At 42.6% G+C, this 19,214-nt stretch overlaps 1 protein-coding gene across 3 annotated transcripts in view; it reads left to right on the top strand.

Annotated features, from left to right (window-relative positions):
* Nucleotides 1-9,933, top strand: part of OXSM (3-oxoacyl-ACP synthase, mitochondrial) — a 10,435-nt gene extending 502 nt beyond the window's left edge. Inside the window, exons 2-4 of one of the 3 annotated variants that reach the window (XM_077760729.1) lie at nucleotides 767-818; nucleotides 6,406-7,517; nucleotides 9,448-9,933. In XM_077760729.1, coding sequence (XP_077616855.1) covers nucleotides 6,538-7,517; nucleotides 9,448-9,850 — 1,383 coding nt within the window. In that variant the 5' untranslated portion in view covers nucleotides 767-818; nucleotides 6,406-6,537 and the 3' untranslated portion in view covers nucleotides 9,851-9,933. Of the gene's footprint in view, nucleotides 1-766; nucleotides 819-5,696; nucleotides 5,759-6,405; nucleotides 7,518-9,447 lie in introns of those variants that run through there. The other 2 variants (XM_077760728.1, XM_077760730.1) reach the window with 2 other exon arrangements.
* The last annotated feature ends 9,281 nt before the right edge of the window (nucleotides 9,934-19,214 follow it).

The raw sequence follows: 19,214 nt of genomic DNA on the forward strand, positions 1-19,214 counted from the left end.
CGTTGTTGCCGGGGCCTGGGGGCTTCAGTGAGAAACTGGGGGCGGGGTACTTTGGGCTTCAGGGCACTGGCGCTTCGGGTAGGAGTGGCCCAGGGAGCGGGTGTTGGCTTGTGCTGGCCGAGGTGTCGCATAATCCCGGGTCCTTCCGCGCCCCACAGTAGGTTTCGATTGAGCCACCAAGGTGGGTAATCCCCTATACGTACAACTAGGCCTTTTCCCCCCAAACGAAAATCATCTCACCGCTTCCTCCTGTCAGAGGCCGGGCATTCCTAGATACGTAAGAATGAAAGACCTCAAGAAGTAGCAACAAATGTTCTAAACCTAATAAGTGGCTATAAACTCTGCTGGGTTTCTGGTATATAGATTCGTTTTAGAATTAGATGAATGACTGAAAATCATTTTTCATAAATAGCAGCTCAAAGAGTATGATGTTCTGTAAACTTTCTAAAACGCAGGTTCAACGTAGTGAGTTGTAGGCTCTATTTACCGTGCGGTGACCAGTATAAAACACATATACAATACACGTATACAAAAACACATAATGCAATAACGACAAAAGAGAATAGAATAAAATGGGGGAGGGGGAGAGACACTAAAAATAGGAATCTTATATAGTGTGGGTAGGTATTGTGGGTTTGTTTTGCAGGTAGATCATGTGATTAATTTCCTTTATTCCTTTTAGAAGATAGTCTTAACTTATTTAATCCGTTCTATGACTCACCATGTCCTTGAAAGTGTACTTTACCAATGGCCTCCTTCTTTGCAGATATACATTTCCAAACCTCAACAAATATTTCCCTTGACGTTATGTGTTTAAGGTAAGTTATTTGCATAAGTAGCTTCTTTAAATGCTGATGCTTATCTTCTGTTTGCTTTTTAAATTTGAAGTTCTTTTCCAATACTTCTGAGCAAGACCTTGAGTTATGCTATCTGCTTCAATTACCATTCACCTGCTAGATATGTGGAAAAGTTTTTAATAAATATGTAGGTTTTTGGACCAGCTTCCAGGACTCGTGTGTTTAACTGAACTGATAGTGTGTTCCTAGCAGCTGTAACTAAAATTTTCAGTGACCTAACACAAGAGAAATGTCTTTCTTGCTCACAGAACAGTTATAAATCAGGTGACTTTAGTGAATGGGCAGCTTTCCTCCATGTAATAATGATTTGGACTCTCAGGCTCCTGTAGAATAGAGGTCAACAAACTTTTTTGTAAAGGGCCAGACTGTAAAAGCTTAAGGCTTTGTGGCCTTAGGGTCTCTTAGGGTCCCTGTTTTCAACTCTTTAATTCTGTCTCTGCACTTGTAGTTCTATGGACAATACTCTAAATGGGCATGAAACTCTCTTTACAAAAACAGCCTCCTGGATTGGGCCTATAGTTTGCTATTCCTGGCCTATAGTTTGCTATTCCTGCCATAGGGCGTCAGAGACTTCTGTATTTAGTTAGAATTTGGGCAAAAAAGAAGGCACACCTGCTTCTTAACCACATGGGCCCAAAAGGACAGTAAAACCTTGGTTTGCAAGCATAATCCCTTCCCAAACATGCCTGTGATCCAAAGCACTTGTATATCAAAGCAAATTTCCCCCTAAGAAATAATGGTAACTCAGATCATTTGTTCCACAACCCAAAAATAGTCTGTAATCTAATATAAAATAATAAAGAATATGTAAAAGATAAAGAAAAATAAATTTATTTCAAAGCACTTACCTTTGAAAACCTTCATGGCTGGTGTGAAGGAGACGAGATGGAAGGTTATTGTGTAGGACAACTTTCACTGTAACAGAATCACTGCTAATCTATTGGCTCAATGGAATCTTTTCTTTTCATGCAACTTTAACAAGGGACCTTTCCAATGACACTTGCTTTTGCCTCCTTTTGAGGATTTCATGGAAATCTGATATTGTGTTGTCATTAAGCAGATTCATTGCTCTCACTGCTACAGCCTTCTTCAGGTGGTGCTTTTCTGCAAAATTTTTCACTGTTTCCTACATTTTACACATCTCCCTATTCTCATTTGAAGTGGGGGATTCCTTTGCCTTTTCTCCTTCTGCAGAGGAGATCACCTCCATAACCTCTTGCTGTTGATTGCAATGCAGAGCCATCAGTTTGTTGGTGGTCATCATGGCTTGAGACTAAGCATGGGAGATGATCACCCACAATCCCAGAGAGAGAGAGAGAGAGAGGGGGACAGAGAGAGAGGAGAACCAGTTGTGATCATGTGACTGTGTCATGTACTCCTATTGCATATTTGTAAGACATCGCTCTTTTATAGTTAAAAGTGATTAGAAATGTTTTCCCATCTTGCGGAACACTCACAGAACAAGTTACTCAAAACCCAAGGTTTTACCAATATAGCATTTTCTCTACCATATAATTGAGAAAATGAAGCCCCACCTAGATAAAAGAGGGAAGGCTGGGAAATTTAGTCCCCAGCTGGACATGTAGCACCCACCACTCTAAAGGATGGAAGGTGCAGGGAGGGGGGCCTGGAGTTGTAACTACCTGTCTCTACCACAGACTATAGTCACCTTATTTTGAGGTGTTTTTTTCACATTTATTTATCCTTATAATAGTATAAGATGACTACATACTGTATAGTATTTTTTTTTTCCAAATAAATTCTTGGGAGGAAACCCTATATATATAAAAAACACCAAAGTGGAGATGCTCTAGAATTGAAGCAGGAGAGTGTGGGCAGCAGGAAGGATAAAATGGCATCAACTTAGCTTGCCCTTTGACGGAGATAATGGCCATCAGGCATCTTTATGGGGAACATGCAAACGGTGTGAAAACCAACACCATGAAGTTAATACTGTGATAATAATGCCTGGTCTAGAAAATCCTAGAAATCATCATTTCAAGGGTAATACGGTAAGTTATTGTTTATTTTAGATCACCTGAAACTAAAATCCTTCCAAATTACTGTTTACCAGTATTCCTGCTGAAGTTCTTGAGTAACTACAATCTCTCTTGGTTACTACTATTTATGAGACTGTTAAGAGAATTTATTATAAAGGACTCTGACTTATTTTGCCCGTCTGCTTTTTCCACTAAGTCAAGTTGAACATATTTAGAATTTTCAGTTTCTTTAGAAAAGTTGAAGATAGTAAGCTACTCTTAATCTCTTTATACTCACCATCACTTCACACAACTAATGGATGTTCCAGTATTAAATCAACATGAACTTTCTATTCTTTTATTTGGCTTATTTTTTTCTCCAAATAATGATTTTTTTTCAGGATTCCTGCTTTATTAAGTACACCATTGTTAGAGTTGACACATGGTGGCACTATTCTTAAATAGAATAGAAAAAGAAATAGCCCATTAAATTTCCCCACGGCCAGTTTTGGCATAAAAAGGAAAACATTGACCTCAATAAAAACTATAGCACAGAGAGGGGTTGAAGCCTTTCAGGAATTGGTGTGGTGATTCATTACTGTGTGATTGCATTAAATGATTACCCGACAACTATTTATTGAGCACCTGTTGTATAGAAAGCAGTCTGAGATGGAGGACATAAGAGATTTTTAACCTAGTAGGAAAGACAAACAAATGATAATATCTTACATACAGACAACCCCTGAGCGGATGAAACAAAAAAAGATTACCGTGAAAAGAAAAAAGTCGTTTGCTAAAAAACACAAATCAGTGCATATATACTAACCACTAGAAGTGTATGTGTTCATTCATTTCGTAATTCAGTCACTCATCAAATATTTATGAAGTGGCTACTAAATCCCAGACACTATGTTAGGGTCTGTGAAGCAGTGAAGTAGATGAGCATGAGCCCTGCTTTCATGGAAGTCCCAATGAGTTTACAGCAGTGGTTACAGCAGTGGTTACCACATCACCGGCCAGGAATGTGGCACTAGATCATATTACAGCTATTGGACTATCATAGAAATTCCTAACCCTTTCCAAACCAAAGGAAAGGAGACAAGAGGTAGAAATAAAAATGAAATGACTTTTTGGTGGTTTTACTTTTCTACAACATTTTAATTTGTCTACGTCCAATATAATCTTATGCTATTACATAAGAAAAACAAAACAGCAAATTAACAGTTTCATGTGAGTTTGTCATCAAAGAATATATTGTAGGTCTTTTCCCACTGTAATTTAAACATACTGTAAAGCAATGAAAAGGGAAAGCAAGTTTGTGTATTTCTACTAACCGAGTTTTAGTTATTTTCTAACCACATGTTTGTTTAATCCCTCTCAAATTAACTCTATAGTTAATAAATGAAGGTCATGCTAAGAAGTATCAGGCCTAGGATCAAGGATGACTCAAGGTCATGTTGGGCCTTTCTAAACTATTTTAGGGAAAGTACATTTCCAAGCTGATTTAAATTCAGTACTTGGTCAAAATTCTTCTCTAGAGCTGGGAAAGAAGGCAGAGCACTTGGGAACAAACATTGTGAGAGATGGTGTCCAGAAAGACACAAATATGGCTGGGTTCAAATGCATATTGGATGCTCAGTTGGTTAAGCACCCATCTGACTCTTGATATTGGCTCAGGTGGTAATCTCCGGGTCGTGAGAGCCCCTGGTCGCCTCTTCCCTGCCCCTTCCCTGCTTGAGTGTGCTCTCTCAAAATAAATAAATAAACTTAAAAAAATAAAGAAACAAAGGACATAAACCTTACACCTGGGATAGCATGTGAACAACAGATGGTCATCTAAATAAATATCTTCCTGATTTCTTGCTTTTCTAAATTTCATGTTCTATTTTCATAGATTCACAGCTAGCTCTGAGTAAATGGAAGTTATTCTATTTTGTAGAAACGTAGAAATGTCTACAATCTCTATATTTGTCTCTATTAAATTTTTTATATTAATTTTTTTGAATAATCTCTACTCTAATGGGCTCAAACTCCCCATCCCAAGATCGAGTCGCATGCTCCGCCAACTGAACTAGCCAGGTACCCCTTCTTGTTTCTGTTTTTGCTAGACATTTGTGTGGCAGTTTGAGCCCTGTCCCAGATCCATATATATACCTGAAGTAGGCTCTGTGCTGACAGTAGCAAGCCTGATGTGGGGCTTGAATTCACAAAGTGGTAGATCATGACCTGAGCCAAAGTCAAATGCTCCACCCACTGAGCCACCCAGGTGACTCACTGCAGAAAATATAATTATTTTGTATTTGTATATATGTGTGTGTGTGTGTTTTTGTGTGTGTATACTTTTAAATGGACATATGCCATTTTGTAACCTGTTCTCTCCTAACATACTTTTAACAACTTTCAAGATAATATTCACTTATAAAATTATTTTAAATGGCTACACAGCCTTTAGGTGTACTGCAAAATAACCCATTTCCAGATGTTGGGCATTTGGACTAGTTCTACTTTATTATTATAAACAACTTTGGGAGGTACAGTGACATCTTTGAGGCTACTGTAGTTTCCTTAATTCTTTACAAAGATTTCAGTAGAATATGACTATGTCCTTTCTTCCACAAGATGGAAATATTTGGACATCATCTTTACCAAAAAAGGAAAAGTCCTTTTTTTTTTTTTTTTTCATGGGTAAAAGAGCTACCTCAGCGCGTTCTTGGCTACTTTCCAGTCGAGAGAGGGGCGGTTCCTCCCTAGCTAGCTGAGCGGCCCCACCTCTCACGATCTGACCTCTGTCAAGGTGACGGAGAAAGAGCAACGGGCAGCCACCAACCCCCGAGTTCATACGCAGCGCGTGCGTGGGCGCGCGCATGCGCCGACGTGCGAATGCGGAGGGCGGCTGCGCGGCCGGCGCGAGGCCTGGTGAAGGTATCAGCTGCTTGCTACCGTTCTCCTTCCGCCTCTCCGCCGCCAGATCGGGTGGGGGCTGGGTCGGGAAAGGGGACTCTGAGGATCTGCGCCTGACTTCTTTTCCTCTCGCCGTGCCTTCTGTGTGTGTGTGTGTGTGTGTGTCTGCGCCTGACTTTTCCTCTCGCCGTGCCTTCTGTGTGTGTGTGTGTGTGGTGGTGCTTGAGAGACAGTGGGCGACGGGGGTGGGGAGGAGGGAGTTGGCCACGCCCCCTCACTTCCCGTCTCCTGATTAAAACCCTGATTATCTCCATGTTTTGAAGATCAATAAAGTTCACTTACACGTACCTCAGACAATAGGCCCTGAAGTGTTTGTGTGTGTGTGTGTGTGTGTGTGTGTGTGTGTGTGTGCCACTTAAAAGAGAAATATTTAGAACAAGGCCTCCGTAATCCCGAAAAAGGATCCTTTCTGCAGCCCATAAAAGGCTGGTGATACCTTTGTGTTTTACCCAGTGTCATTCTATTTTGGTGAACTGATTGAATCGTTTCACCTCTTCGTCTTGGAATGTGACGGTACTTACAGTCAAAAAAAGGGAACCCCAAATAGTTGGTCTGATAAGTATAAATTAAAATGATGTTAACATTATTTTCCTTGTGTCCATTAACAGCTCATACCCAGCACCTGAACGAACGTTTCTGCTGTTGTTCTTAGGCCTATAAGCTATTTAAACAACAGTGATTACCTCTTGGTCATGTTGTGACGTTATAGGCATGTGTTTCTGATCCTCTGAATCTCAACCATGTCAAGTTGCTTGCAAAATTTATTAAAAATTACAAGCCCTCATCTTCTACATTCAAGATTATGCCAGCAATTAATAGGAAGTAAAAGAAGATTTTTCGGAACTGTGCCAACATCCAGAAGTCGTAGGCGGGTTGTCATTACAGGCATTGGCTTAGTGACTCCTCTTGGTGTTGGAACTCAACTGGTATGGGATCGTCTTCTCCGAGGAGAGAGTGGAATTGTTTCACTGGTCGGGGAAGAATATAAGAGTATCCCTTGCAGTGTTGCTGCTTTTGTGCCGAGAGGTTGTGCTGAAGGTCAATTCAACGAACAAAACTTTGTGTCGAGATCAGATATCAAGTCCATGTCTTCTCCCACCATCATGGCCATTGGGGCTGCAGAGTTGGCCATGAAAGATTCCGGCTGGCATCCTCAATCAGAAGCTGATCAAGTGGCTACTGGTGTTGCAATTGGCATGGGAATGGTTCCTCTGGAAGTTGTTTCTGACACTGCTTTGATGTTTCAGACAAAAGGTTACAGTAAAGTCAGCCCTTTCTTTGTCCCTAAGATTCTGGTCAATATGGCAGCAGGGCAGGTGAGCATTCGCTATAAACTCAAGGGACCTAATCATACGGTGTCTACAGCCTGTACCACAGGAGCTCATGCTGTGGGAGACTCTTTTCGATTTATAGCCCATGGCGATGCTGATGTGATGGTGGCTGGAGGTACAGATTCTTGCATTAGCCCTTTATCTCTTGCTGGGTTTTCCAGAGCCCGTGCTCTGAGCACAAACTCTGATCCTAAGCTGGCATGTCGACCGTTTCACCCAGAGAGAGATGGTTTTGTAATGGGAGAAGGTGCAGCTGTGCTGGTGCTGGAAGAGCATGACCATGCTGTTGAACGAGGGGCCCGGATCTATGCAGAAATTTTGGGCTACGGACTCTCAGGTGATGCTGGTCACATAACTGCGCCTGATCCTGAAGGAGAAGGTGCCTTAAGGTAAAGACTTGCTGTTTTATTAAAAACATTTCTTCACATAAGACGTTGTATTGGAATCTCAAATTAGGGGAAATTGTAGTTTCTTCCTTTGGTATACGGTATCTTCGATGTTTTTCCATTTTAAACAAAATGGTTTTGAATTCTCTGCTTCAACATGTTTGAAATATTTGAAAGCATTTAAACATCCTTAAGAAAAATTGGATTTTTTAGATAAGGCCAGTAAAGTTTCAAGGAAGGCCATGTGTGTCTTTGACAAATTCTCATACTTTTGATTATGCTTAACTGTGAGAGTGCTCCCTCCCACAGTCCTCCTCTTCGGCCCTTCATCATACTCAGTACAGTCCAACCTTTCTTCTAGTTGTGTCTGGTCTCTGCACCATTTCAACAGGGTTCTGCTGTTACTAAATCATGACTTCCTAACTTGTAACCATTCAGGGATATTAAAATGAAGATTCTGACTCTAGGTCTAGGGTAGTGCTTGAGATTCTCCATTTCTAACGGTCTCCCACGATGCTGATGCTGATGCTGCTGGTCTGAGGGCCACAATTTGAAAAGCAAGATGACATTGCACCAGAGATAGTTAAGTTAAAAAAAAAAATCCCTGTGAATGCATTGGCTAATAGGTTACCCTGCATAGACCATAATATTTTTAATGTTTACTTTTGATAGAGCATGAGCAGGGAAGGGGCAGAGAGAGAGGGGCAGACAGAATCTGAAGCAGGCTCCAGGCTCTGACCTGTCAGCACAGAGCCTGATGCAGGGCTCGAACCCACGAACTGTGAGATCACGACCTGAGCTGAGGTTGGCCATTTAGCCGACTGAGACGCCCAGGCGCCCCTACAATTACTCAATTCTGTCTTCTCCTGTGAAAGCAGCCATAAGTGAATGGGCATGCTCTAGTGAAACTGCAGCTGACCTTTGAACAACACAGGAGTTAGGGGCACTGACCCCCAGGTAGTCAAAAATTCAATGTACACCTTTTGACTCCTTCAAAACTTAAATACTAATAGACTACTGTTGACAAAAAGCCTTATTGGTAACATAAAGTGAATGAGCACATATTCTGTATATGTATTATGTACTGTATTCTTACATTATGATAAGCTAGAGACAAGAAATGTTATTAAGGAAATCGTAAGGAAGAGAAAATACATTTACAGAACAGTATGTAAAAAATCCGCAAGTGGACCTGCACAGTTCAAACCCATATTATTCAAGGGTCATATTTCTAAAAACAGGTATCTGGCCAGAGCCATAGTTTACTGACCACTGAATTATGCTTTTAAGTTTTGTAACTAGTTACTGGTGCTAGAAATGTCAAACATAGTAGCCAGCTAGATGAGAAAATAATTATATTTAGGTGAAACTTTTCATCACTCTTCAAGTTACACTCTAAGCTGCCTCTTAAGGAAATATATGCAACCCAGAGATCAGGAACTAAAAACGAAGGTGCTGACATTCCTGAGATTTTCAAAGGTTCTTCCAGAGAAATGCTTTATTTTTGTATTTTTTGGGTTTTTTTTTTTTTTGGTCTCGGCTTTGTATTCATTGTTTAGAATTCTTAAAGCCTAAATAGAATTTTGAAAGGTTATTTTTAAAAAATGTCTATTTATTTAGAGAGAGAGAGGGTGAGCGGGGTAGGGGAAGAGAGTAAGAGAGAGAGAGAATCCCTAATAGAGCCTGACGCAGGGCTCTATTCCAGGACCCATGAGATCATGACCTGAGTTGAAATCAAGTTGAACGTTCAACCGACTGAGCCACCCATGCACCCCTTGAAAGGTTATTTGAAGCATCAAAGTAATAGTACAGATACAGGTATGAAGATTCTCTTCATCCTGTATAAATGTATATTTCTTTCTCATAAGCCATATAGTACTCCTGTGTTCAAATTAAACGTCGTTCTGATCATTTCTGTCTCTTATTTTATTAGATGTATGGCTGCAGCCATAAAAGATGCAAGTGTACAACCTGAAGAGATATCTTACGTCAATGCACATGCTACTTCCACACCACTGGGAGATGCTGCTGAGAACAAAGCTATCAAACGTCTTTTCAAAGACCAGACACAGGCCCTTGCGGTTTCTTCAACTAAGGGAGCCACGGGACATCTGTTGGGAGCTGCAGGGGCAGTTGAGGCAGCTTTTACTGCGCTGGCTTGTTATTATCAAAAGCTACCACCTACTTTAAACCTGGATTGTACAGAACCAGAATTTGACCTCAATTATGTTCCACTGAAGGCACAAGAATGGAAAGTTGAGAAAAGACGTATTGGACTCACCAATTCCTTTGGTTTTGGGGGTACTAACGCAACACTTTGTATTGCTGGCATGTAGGACAAATCATTTGTAATTAAACACTGATTTTTAAAAATGTTATAGACAATCATAAATGGAGAAATAAAATATATCAATATTTATCAATATGTATGTCGATATATATCAATACCCAGTTACCCTTTATCTGTGTCAGAATTTTTTTTTAATGTTTTTTATTTATTTCTGAGAGAGACAGAGAGAGAGCGTGAGCAGGGGAGGGTCAGAGAGAGAGGGAGTCACAGACTCTGAAACAGGCTCCAGGCTCTGAGCTGGCAGTCAGCACAGAGCCCGACGCAGGGCTCGAACCCACGAACCGCGAGATCATGACCTAAGCGAAAGTCAGACGCTTAACCGACGAAGCCACCCAGGCGCCCCTGTGTCAGAATTTTTCAACCCTGCCACTATTGACATTTTGGACAGGATAATTCTTTGCAGGGGGAAAGGCAGCCTGACCTGTATATTACAGGATGCTTGGTGGCACCCTCATCTTTACCCACTAGATTCCAATAGCACCCCCTTCTCTAATTGGGACAACCAAAAATGTCTCTAGACCTTGCCAGGTGTTTTCTGGATGGCAAAATAGTCCCCGTATGAGGACCTACAGGGTCAAAGAGTCTAGGTCAAACGACTCTTTAATATTTCACCTGCTCTGGTCCCTTCCACAACGTTTGGCGAGTGGCTGCTCTGTGCCAGGCAAGGTTGTTGCCCTGTACCCCTCCAGGCATACCATTCCCATACAACACGGGGAGAAGGAATGTGAACAGAACTGGGAGTTTGCATCATTGATCAACATTCTTTGAATAAAGCAGTCATCCAACAATGACCTGTTTACCCCTTCTACCTAATTACCTCTCTTTTCATATTATCTGTACAGAGATAAAAATAAATGAGTGAAATTTCCCTAAACTCCCAAGTCATGAGTTCTCTGAAAGAAAGGTGAAATTGGTTTGGTGTTCCTTATTCTTTTTGTATGTATGGTGGCACCCAGTGACTCATGGAGATAAAGGGCCTCAGGAAGTGGGGCAGAACTTGTTGGCAACACAAGCCACATCACCTCAGCCCACTTTTATGGCAGTTATGGTAGTTTTGTGTCTTCTTCCAACATCCCACCACAAGTGCTCATGGTGCCTCTAATTTTCCACCTTGGGAAACAGACTTCCATCTTTTTTCCAAAGCTCTTCTGAGACTTCATTCATCCCGGTCTTGCTGGAAGGGTTGGGAGGGGAGAGGACAAGTTCCCTAAAGCAACAGTCAGAACCAATGAGGAATGGAGTTAGTGGTTAAGTGCCTCGGCCTCCTCTCCTCTCAGGCATTTATAAAGGTCTCTGCAGTCCCTCAGAAGGTTTCTGGTCAGACAAAACTTCAGTGCTCAATAACCCTCTTTTCCTGGGTTTTCCCCCTTCCCTCTCCTCCCTCCCTGATTTTTAATCCTGTTCTCAGGTATTACCCCCAAAACAAACTATCTTGTGTTAGGCTCTGCTTTGTGGGGGACTCAAACTAAGACAAGAAGTATCTGTTGCAATGTGGGTTTATGTAGCAAAGGGATAGAGTGAATAAGTGGATACGTGGAATGTGTATATTTCTCCAGGGGTGAATAGTGTTCCACACATTTTATTAGGCTGAATATATTGCCTACCCATTGACCTTGACTATAGCACTTTTCCCCCTATATGCCTATAGGCTCCAGCGTGTTCATTCAGCTATACTGTTTTGGCATTGGCACACATTTATTCAACTGAAATTTGTTGGGTGCTAACTATGGACCTGGTTTTGTACTGGCCACCAATGAGAAAGGATGTGTAACGGAGTATTTTGTAAAAGAAGCTGAGCCCATAAGGGTGAATAGGTCTCAGCTAGGTTAAGGGGAAGATAGGGAAGGAAGGAAGAGTATTCCAGCCAGGAGGAATAGCGTGGAAACGTTAGAAAAGTTTGTACATTTGTACTAAACACAAATACATAAGCCTCAGATAGGGGATGGGGAGGAGTAGGAGATGAAGCCAGAAAGTCTGGTGGAAAACAGGTCACAAAGAACTTACAAGTTTTGTTAAGGACATAAAAGTAGCGGGAAGCCATTCAAGGTAAGGTTATGATGGTTTTTGTAAGGTGTCAACTTGGCAAGGGTGAACTACATACATTTCCTAGAATTCTCTCTATGTTTTCGGTTAGTGCTGATCTAAGAGATTTCTTGTGGGAGATTTGGAGTGGGGGAGTGAAGCAGGCTCTAATTTTGTAGCACATGCATGTTGTGGCTTTGCTGGCTCACCTTGATGAGAAGGCAGTGGCTGAGCCTTGCAACTGCTTCCCCTTCTGTCGGCTCTTCCTTCAGTTTTGTTCACTTCTGGGCCAGATGTGTGTCTAACTCCATGGTAATGAAGCGCCCCAGCTTTGCTCCATACCACCAAGGTCACAGGCAGCAAGGTCTGAGAGGCTGGGCTTCATTCTCATGGTTGTGGGTTCTAGCTTGTTATTGAAACGTTATATCCATCTTCCCACTCTAACTGGCTGCCCTATGGACTTCAGAGTCCAGCAAGAATAACAATAACAATACAACAATAGTCCAGTAACAGCCTTCCAGAGACTGTTTCACCATTTCTCCTAATTGTGTAAGGTCAAAAGCCTATAACAAGTATCTGTCTGCCTGCCTATATCTATCTCAGTGGTTCTGTTTCTCTGAGCGCTGACTGATACATTTGAAGAAGAATGGGAGTCACTGGGAGCAACATAATCACACTTGCTTTTGGAAACATCACTCTGGCTTCAGAGTGAAGAACAGATTGGAGGGAAGCTTGATTCCCATAAGGAAATCCAGTCAGAAGGGTATTATAAAACCCAGGTAAGAAAAGATGGTGGCCTGGATGAAGAATCTTAACCTAAGATAATTCCAAAGTTGGATGCCATGTTTTGTTCTTAAAAATCAACTAAGGCATAATTTATATATAATAAAATGCACCTATTTTAAATGTACAGTTAAATGAGCTTGGACAAGGATGGACACATAACTCATGTAACTGCCTCAATCAAAGTATGGAATATTTCCATGGCCACAAAAATTCTCCCGTACCTTTTAGCGGTCAATTCCCTTTCCCCATCCTCCCACCCCCTGAACTCCAGACAATCACCAAAGAGCTTTCTGTCACTGCAGAAAAGATCTGCCTTTTCTAGAATTTTATATAAATGGAGTCATACAGAGTATACTCTTTGGTATCTGGCTTCTTCCACTCAGTGTTTTTGAGCTTTTTCAATATTATTGAGTATATCAATAATTCATTCCATCTATTGCTGACTTCGCAAAACTCTTTAGTCAATACAGATACCCTTCACTTTTACTCTGTCCCTAATCCCCACTTAACTTGGTATAACATTTTACTTTATCTATTATTTTTACAATGAATATGTATTGGCTTTTGAACAGAAGCAGGTTTTTAAAAATATACTGGAACTGTGAGAGCTTTTAAAGCAAAGAATCCTTCCTCTGAAAATCACAAATGTATAAGGATGTAACAAAGGATATATATGTAGATAGTATATATATGTGTGTGTATCTATATATCTATATCTATACATACGCATGTTACTGAGAACACTACAAACTGCTACAAATTTGAGAATTATTTCCTAATAAGTATTTCCTAAAAGAATATATAACTATTTTTAGACCTAATTATCCTCTCCCTTCTATCCCACCAGAGTTTTTACAGTTAAGGAAAAAAGTAGAGGAACTGAAGATAATAAAAATAATAATAGTTAGCTTTTATGTTAATTTAGGTCCCCTGAGAAGCAAACAGCAAGACAGGATTTTCTGCGCAAGAAATTCATCGGGGGAAAGGCCCATGAGGGACAGGGAAAGAAAGCTGGAGAAAGCAGATAGCATCTTGAGACTCAGATAAGAGTTCCCTCCGTAAGGAATGAAAGAGGATTGGGTAGAAGGGTCTCAGACTGAAGTACCATTCTAGGAAAGTTTTGGCCAGGCTGATGAGGAGTTGTTGATTGAAATCTCTCGTTAAAGGAGTTCCACAGTTCTCAGAATGGGCCTTCATTAATTCTTGCTTGGTGATTGGTTGGGAGCTGCCTGGGCACAGCAGGAGATCTGAGCTGTATATATATATATTTTTTTAATGTTTATTAGTTTATTTTTGAGAGAGCAGTGCATGAGCAGAGAGGGAGAGAATCTTAAGCAGGCTCTGTGCTGACAAGAGGCTCCATCCCATGAACTGTGACATCATGACCCGAGCCAAAACCAAGACGCCTAACCAACTGAGCTAACACAGCTCAACCAGTCTTTGAGCTGCATTTTTTTTTTAAATGTTTTATTTAGTTCTAGGAGAGAGAGAGAGAGANAATGGTCAGCAAAATCTACCTCTTGAGAGAGGTACTACTTCTTCAAGTTCAGGGGGAGGCTCCTCCATGGTTCCTATGGGCCTCTCTGAGGGAAACCTTTGAAGAGGAAGGTCGGTGGGATGAACAATAGCTCCTAGTGCTGTGGTAGGTTTCAGGTCCTCATCCTCTCCCGAATCCATTGTTCATTCTAAATTCCTCCTCACACTCAGCTGTTATCTGGGCAGGCCTTGCTGCCTCCCCTGGGGCTGTGACTGAAAGCTTCATTCCCGATGGCCCGGGCCCTTGGCAATCACACCTCACCTTTATCAGACAGCACTTGCTGTTTGTGTCTAGAACACTGGAATCAGGAGGCAAGAAGATCCCGGAAGGTGCCCAAGTACCCCACCTAGATCCCACACATATTCTCTCTGTCCTCATTGTAAAGCAGCACCACCTTCTTCAGCTGATTAGGGCCAAATACCACAGCCAGTGTGTTGACTTTCTGGGTCCTGGGTACAAGGAGTCCAAAGTGTCCTAGTGGTAACTACACTTTGTTGTTCAATGAGGGACTTTCTGTGTTTCCTGATAAGAGTATATATACCCCGTGGGGACCAGAGCTTTTAACACTGAAGAGCCGGGTGTTGTAAGGATGGGAAGCACCAAATTCCCCACTGTGATTGGGGCATTGGGAGTGATGGTTAAGTGGGACCGCTCCTGGTCCCGTCTGCACTGTGGTTCCCAGAGCAGTGTCTTCTTACTGGGGACTTAGCCCCATACAGAAGTCTACTGCATCCTGGGGATGGCACCACATTCACGATATTGCCTCTGAGCTGCTGATTCAGGTGTGCCTTTAGAGGGCTGTTCCTGAATTCTCTGAGGCTGGCTGCTTCAGGATGGTACATGTAATGTAACGCATGGAGCTCATGTCATGGGCTTGCTCCTCTGGTCTGTCTCCTGTGCTGTGCAGGAATGCCCTCTGCTTGGCATTAGAGGAGGTCATCAGGAGGATATGCGTGTCACAGAAATAACCAAATCTCCATGTTGATTACATTGTGATGAATTCTTATCAGATCTTTTAAGTCTTTTCTCCTTTATAGAATGTTACTGTTTTTCCTCTGATGCCTTAGCAAAAGTGATCATGCAGACAAGGAGATTTATGGAAAAAACTGACAAAAACAGGCTTCTGATAACTAAAATCATACTATTAACCTGAATAAGAGCTTACAGAACTCTAATGGGAAAACTGATGAGGATGACTGTAATTTTTATGACTTTTTATTGGAAACATTATAGAGTTTTTTTTTAATGTTTTGTTTTTCCAGATTTAAGGAAACCTTTTTTCTTTCTTTCTTCTTGAACTATCGGCAATTTGCCAACATATACCTTTATGAACAAAGATGAAACATATATCTTTTCCTCCCTACCTGGTCTCTCCAGAATTTGGAAACTCTTAGTGAATATTCTTACTTTCATGTCTATATAGTTACTTGCATAAGTTCAATAAGAATCTGTTCTCTTTGAAACAGGAGAGAACTATAGCACCCAGTGAACTCAGAGCAATTTGACAGGTGATCGCTCATGAGCCCTGGCCATTAACCCCTTGTACTGATAGCTAGACAATTCTAGAGAGGGATTAACCTCATGGGTTGAACCTGTGGGAGGCTGAGAGGTGGATGATCATGAATAAGCCCTTGGGAAGTCAGGATATATGGAAAGACATTTGGGTTCACCTGCATGAGCCTGAGACATTCCTCACTGACTTCTGCATCCCAGCTCCTGGCAATCAGGAAGTTGATGCCATCACTCTGTACAAGCCCTAGTACTACTGACCCTTCAGTAGATGCCACCTTACTGCCCACCTATGTGGGCTGACATAATTGCCAAGAATGCCAAACTGCCCTTGAAATATAGTGACTTGGCTAATGTAGTAACAACTTGTCTTGTGTGTTCCAAACGATGCCCAAGGCAACTGCCAAAGGACTCTGGGGCCATTCCCTGGAGTTCCCAAGCAATGAGGTATTGGCAAGTTGATTATGTTGGCCCCCTCCCTCCAAGCGAGGGTCCTAAATATGCCTTGGTTTGTGTAGACACTGTGTCTGGCCTAACCCAAGCTTTCCTCTGTCACTGCACAAACCATACTCCCACCATTAGAGGATTAGAGCAACTGAGTACCATGTAGATACCTTCACCAAATAAACAGTGATCAGCGGTCACATGTCTTATGTCATGATGTGCAAACCTGGGCAAAAGAGCATGGCATTGAATGGAGGTTCCGCCTTTTCTATAACCTGCAAGCAATAGATTAAATTACTAAAGCGTAAAACTACCTTGCCTGGGTAGACTAAGGTACTAGCCCACGTTTTAATACATTTGAATGATCAACCAGTAGCACCTGTTGCTCCATATGCCAGACCAGGGACCCTGCTGAGACACCCAACACCATAAAGGTATGGGAATTGTGGGAAACAGTCCCCTCCCTCCCCAGCTGTCACCGTGGATTTACCTGCTATGCTGCTGAGAATACCAAGCCCCATGATGCCTGGGAAAGCTGTTACCTACGGAATTTGTAATGGGAAATGGAATTTCCCACCGGGATGGGTGAATAGTTACTATGTCCCCCTGGGTGAGAAGGAACTTGGTAATCTCCACTGGGGTCCAGTTGTCCTGCTACAGGCTGGGCCTTTGAAATGTACTATACCATACTATACCATGAAGCATGAACCATTTTAAAAGGGGAGAAGGTAGAGGTTCTGGTCTGGCACAGTCCACCCTCATCTCCAGTCCATCTCCTCATGCCTGACAGTGCTGTCTCCCCCAGGCAACATGCACAGTAATACAACCGGGTCAAATTCCTATAGCTGTCAACCTCATTGTCCTCTAGGCCAGATAGCCACATTGTTTTCTGGTGGTACAATCATTTAGCCCTTTTCTTTGTTCCAGCCATTGGTCTGAAGGATGTTATAGCTCACAAACAAATTATTGAATTCACCTAAGGAAGCCTTAAACGATGCCAGCAAAGCCTGTCCTTGAACACTGAAATGTGTCTAATGAAAAAGACTATCATCCAAAAAAGGATGGCCTTGAACGTTATTACCGCCTCCCAAGGAGGCACCTATGCCCTTATCTAACAGAATGCTGTGTTCATATGTGATGACTCTGCTAATACATTAAGTAGATCGCATGAGGATACAGGTGAATGTGCTGAAAAATCTGACACCCTCCCGAGGTTGGTTAATAAACTGGTCGTTTGGATCATGGCGTTCTTGGTGGTAAAAGTCATTCCTTACTTTAGGAATCATTATCTTGATTTGTGTTTTCTCTGGCACGTGCCTGTGTTGTTGTTGTGGTATCTGCCTCCAATTTAGCCAGGTAGCTGTTAAAGGAGCAATCAAATTCCTTGCTCACTGCTGAGGGTAATTTGCAGAAGAGCCAGGGTGGAGGTGAGGGTATATAAGATTGTAAAGGCAGGTCAGAAGGGGTAGGTCCGCCAGAGGACCCTCACGCTAGATCCGGGGAACTTCGAAGCTCCTGACTCCCTCCCCTGTCCTTGAAATGTACATGTAGCCGTCCGTTTCTACAGGGGGAGCCAGTTTCAAGGATGCAGCCTTTGGGAACAATGTGTTGTTGAGACTGTCTGGGCAGTTACACAGCTGAACCTCATTAAAGCCTCGATCTACCTTTTTTTTTTAAGTTTTTAATGTTTTACTTATTTCTGAGAGTGAGAGAGACAGCATAAACTGGGGAGGGTCAGAGAGAGAGGGAGACACAGAATCTGAAACAGGCTCCAGGCTCTGAGCTGGCAGTCAGCACAGAGCCTGATGCGGGGCTCGAACCCACGAACCGCAAGATCATGACCTGAGCCAAAGTCAGACGCTTAACCGACTGAGCCACCCAGGCGCCCCTCTACTTGAACGATTCTAGCAGTGGATGTCACGATCGTGCAGAGGTCCCAGGGAAACAAGCCACGTAAGATTCCCCTGCTTGTTACAGCAGTCACCTACCAATCCGGAGTGGCCAGCCTATTTCTTCAGTCTTTCCCTGCCCTCCGTGTAAGGAGCCATTTCCACGTTTCGTCAGGGAAGCAACCAAGTTTGCAAAGCAGCACTCAGATGCTGTGTTGTTTGGGGTTCCAGGCGTGCGGAAGGGGTATTCCAAAAGCCCGGGGACCTTGGTGCTGGCTGACGCTCTCCGGGCAGGAAAGGCACGCCCACACGGAAACAGGTATCCACACCTATGCGGGTGAAACACAGATACTTTTTTCTGAGCTGCGACGGACATTCAAAGGCAGCAGTATGGCAGTTTCCCCTTACCCGCAGTTTGGCTTTCCCGCAGTTTCAATTATCCGCCTTCAGCCACTTCTGGAAGCTGGAGGTCCTCTGAGAGTCACGGGTCCGTAGAAGCCCAGTGTTACGTCACAAGGCCCGCCCACCACATTCGCCTTACGTCATCACGTAGGCATTTTGTGTGTTCCGTCTTCACAAGGAGAAGGGTGAATGCAGCGCAGGGAGGTGTTTTCAGAGAGCATGTTCGCATACCTTTTATTACCATATATTGTTGTATTGTTCTTTATTATGATTCTTACTCTCTCATTGCGCCTAATTTATAAGTTAAGCTCTGTCATACGTTTGTGTGTACAGGAAAAAACAGTATATACAGAGTTGGGGGGCGCCTGGGTTGCCCAGTGGGTTAAGCCTCCCACTTTTGATTTTGGCTAAGGTCATGATCCCAGGGTGGTGGGTTTGAGCCCCTCATTGGGCTCTAACGCTCACAGCGTGGGATTCTCTCTTTCTCCCTGTCTCTCTGCTTCTCTCCTGCTTAGATGTATTCTCTCTCTTTCTCAAACTAATTAAACTTTAAAAGAAAGTATATGTAGAGTTGGTACTGTGGTACTGTTCTTGGTTTCAGGCATCCTCTGAGGTCTTGGAATGTATTCTCTAGGATAAGGGGTTGATGCTGTCGCTAAATTTACTTAGTAAATGGAGGCAGCAGTAGCTAGATCCATCTTGGTAAGTGGGAGTCCATTGTTGGGCCCACATGTACCCTCCGTTTGGGCCACTGTGACTGC

The sequence above is a fragment of the Crocuta crocuta genome, unplaced genomic scaffold (assembly GCF_008692635.1).
Source record: "Crocuta crocuta isolate KB4526 unplaced genomic scaffold, BGI_CrCroc_1.0 scaffold253, whole genome shotgun sequence".
NCBI lineage: Eukaryota > Metazoa > Chordata > Mammalia > Carnivora > Hyaenidae > Crocuta > Crocuta crocuta.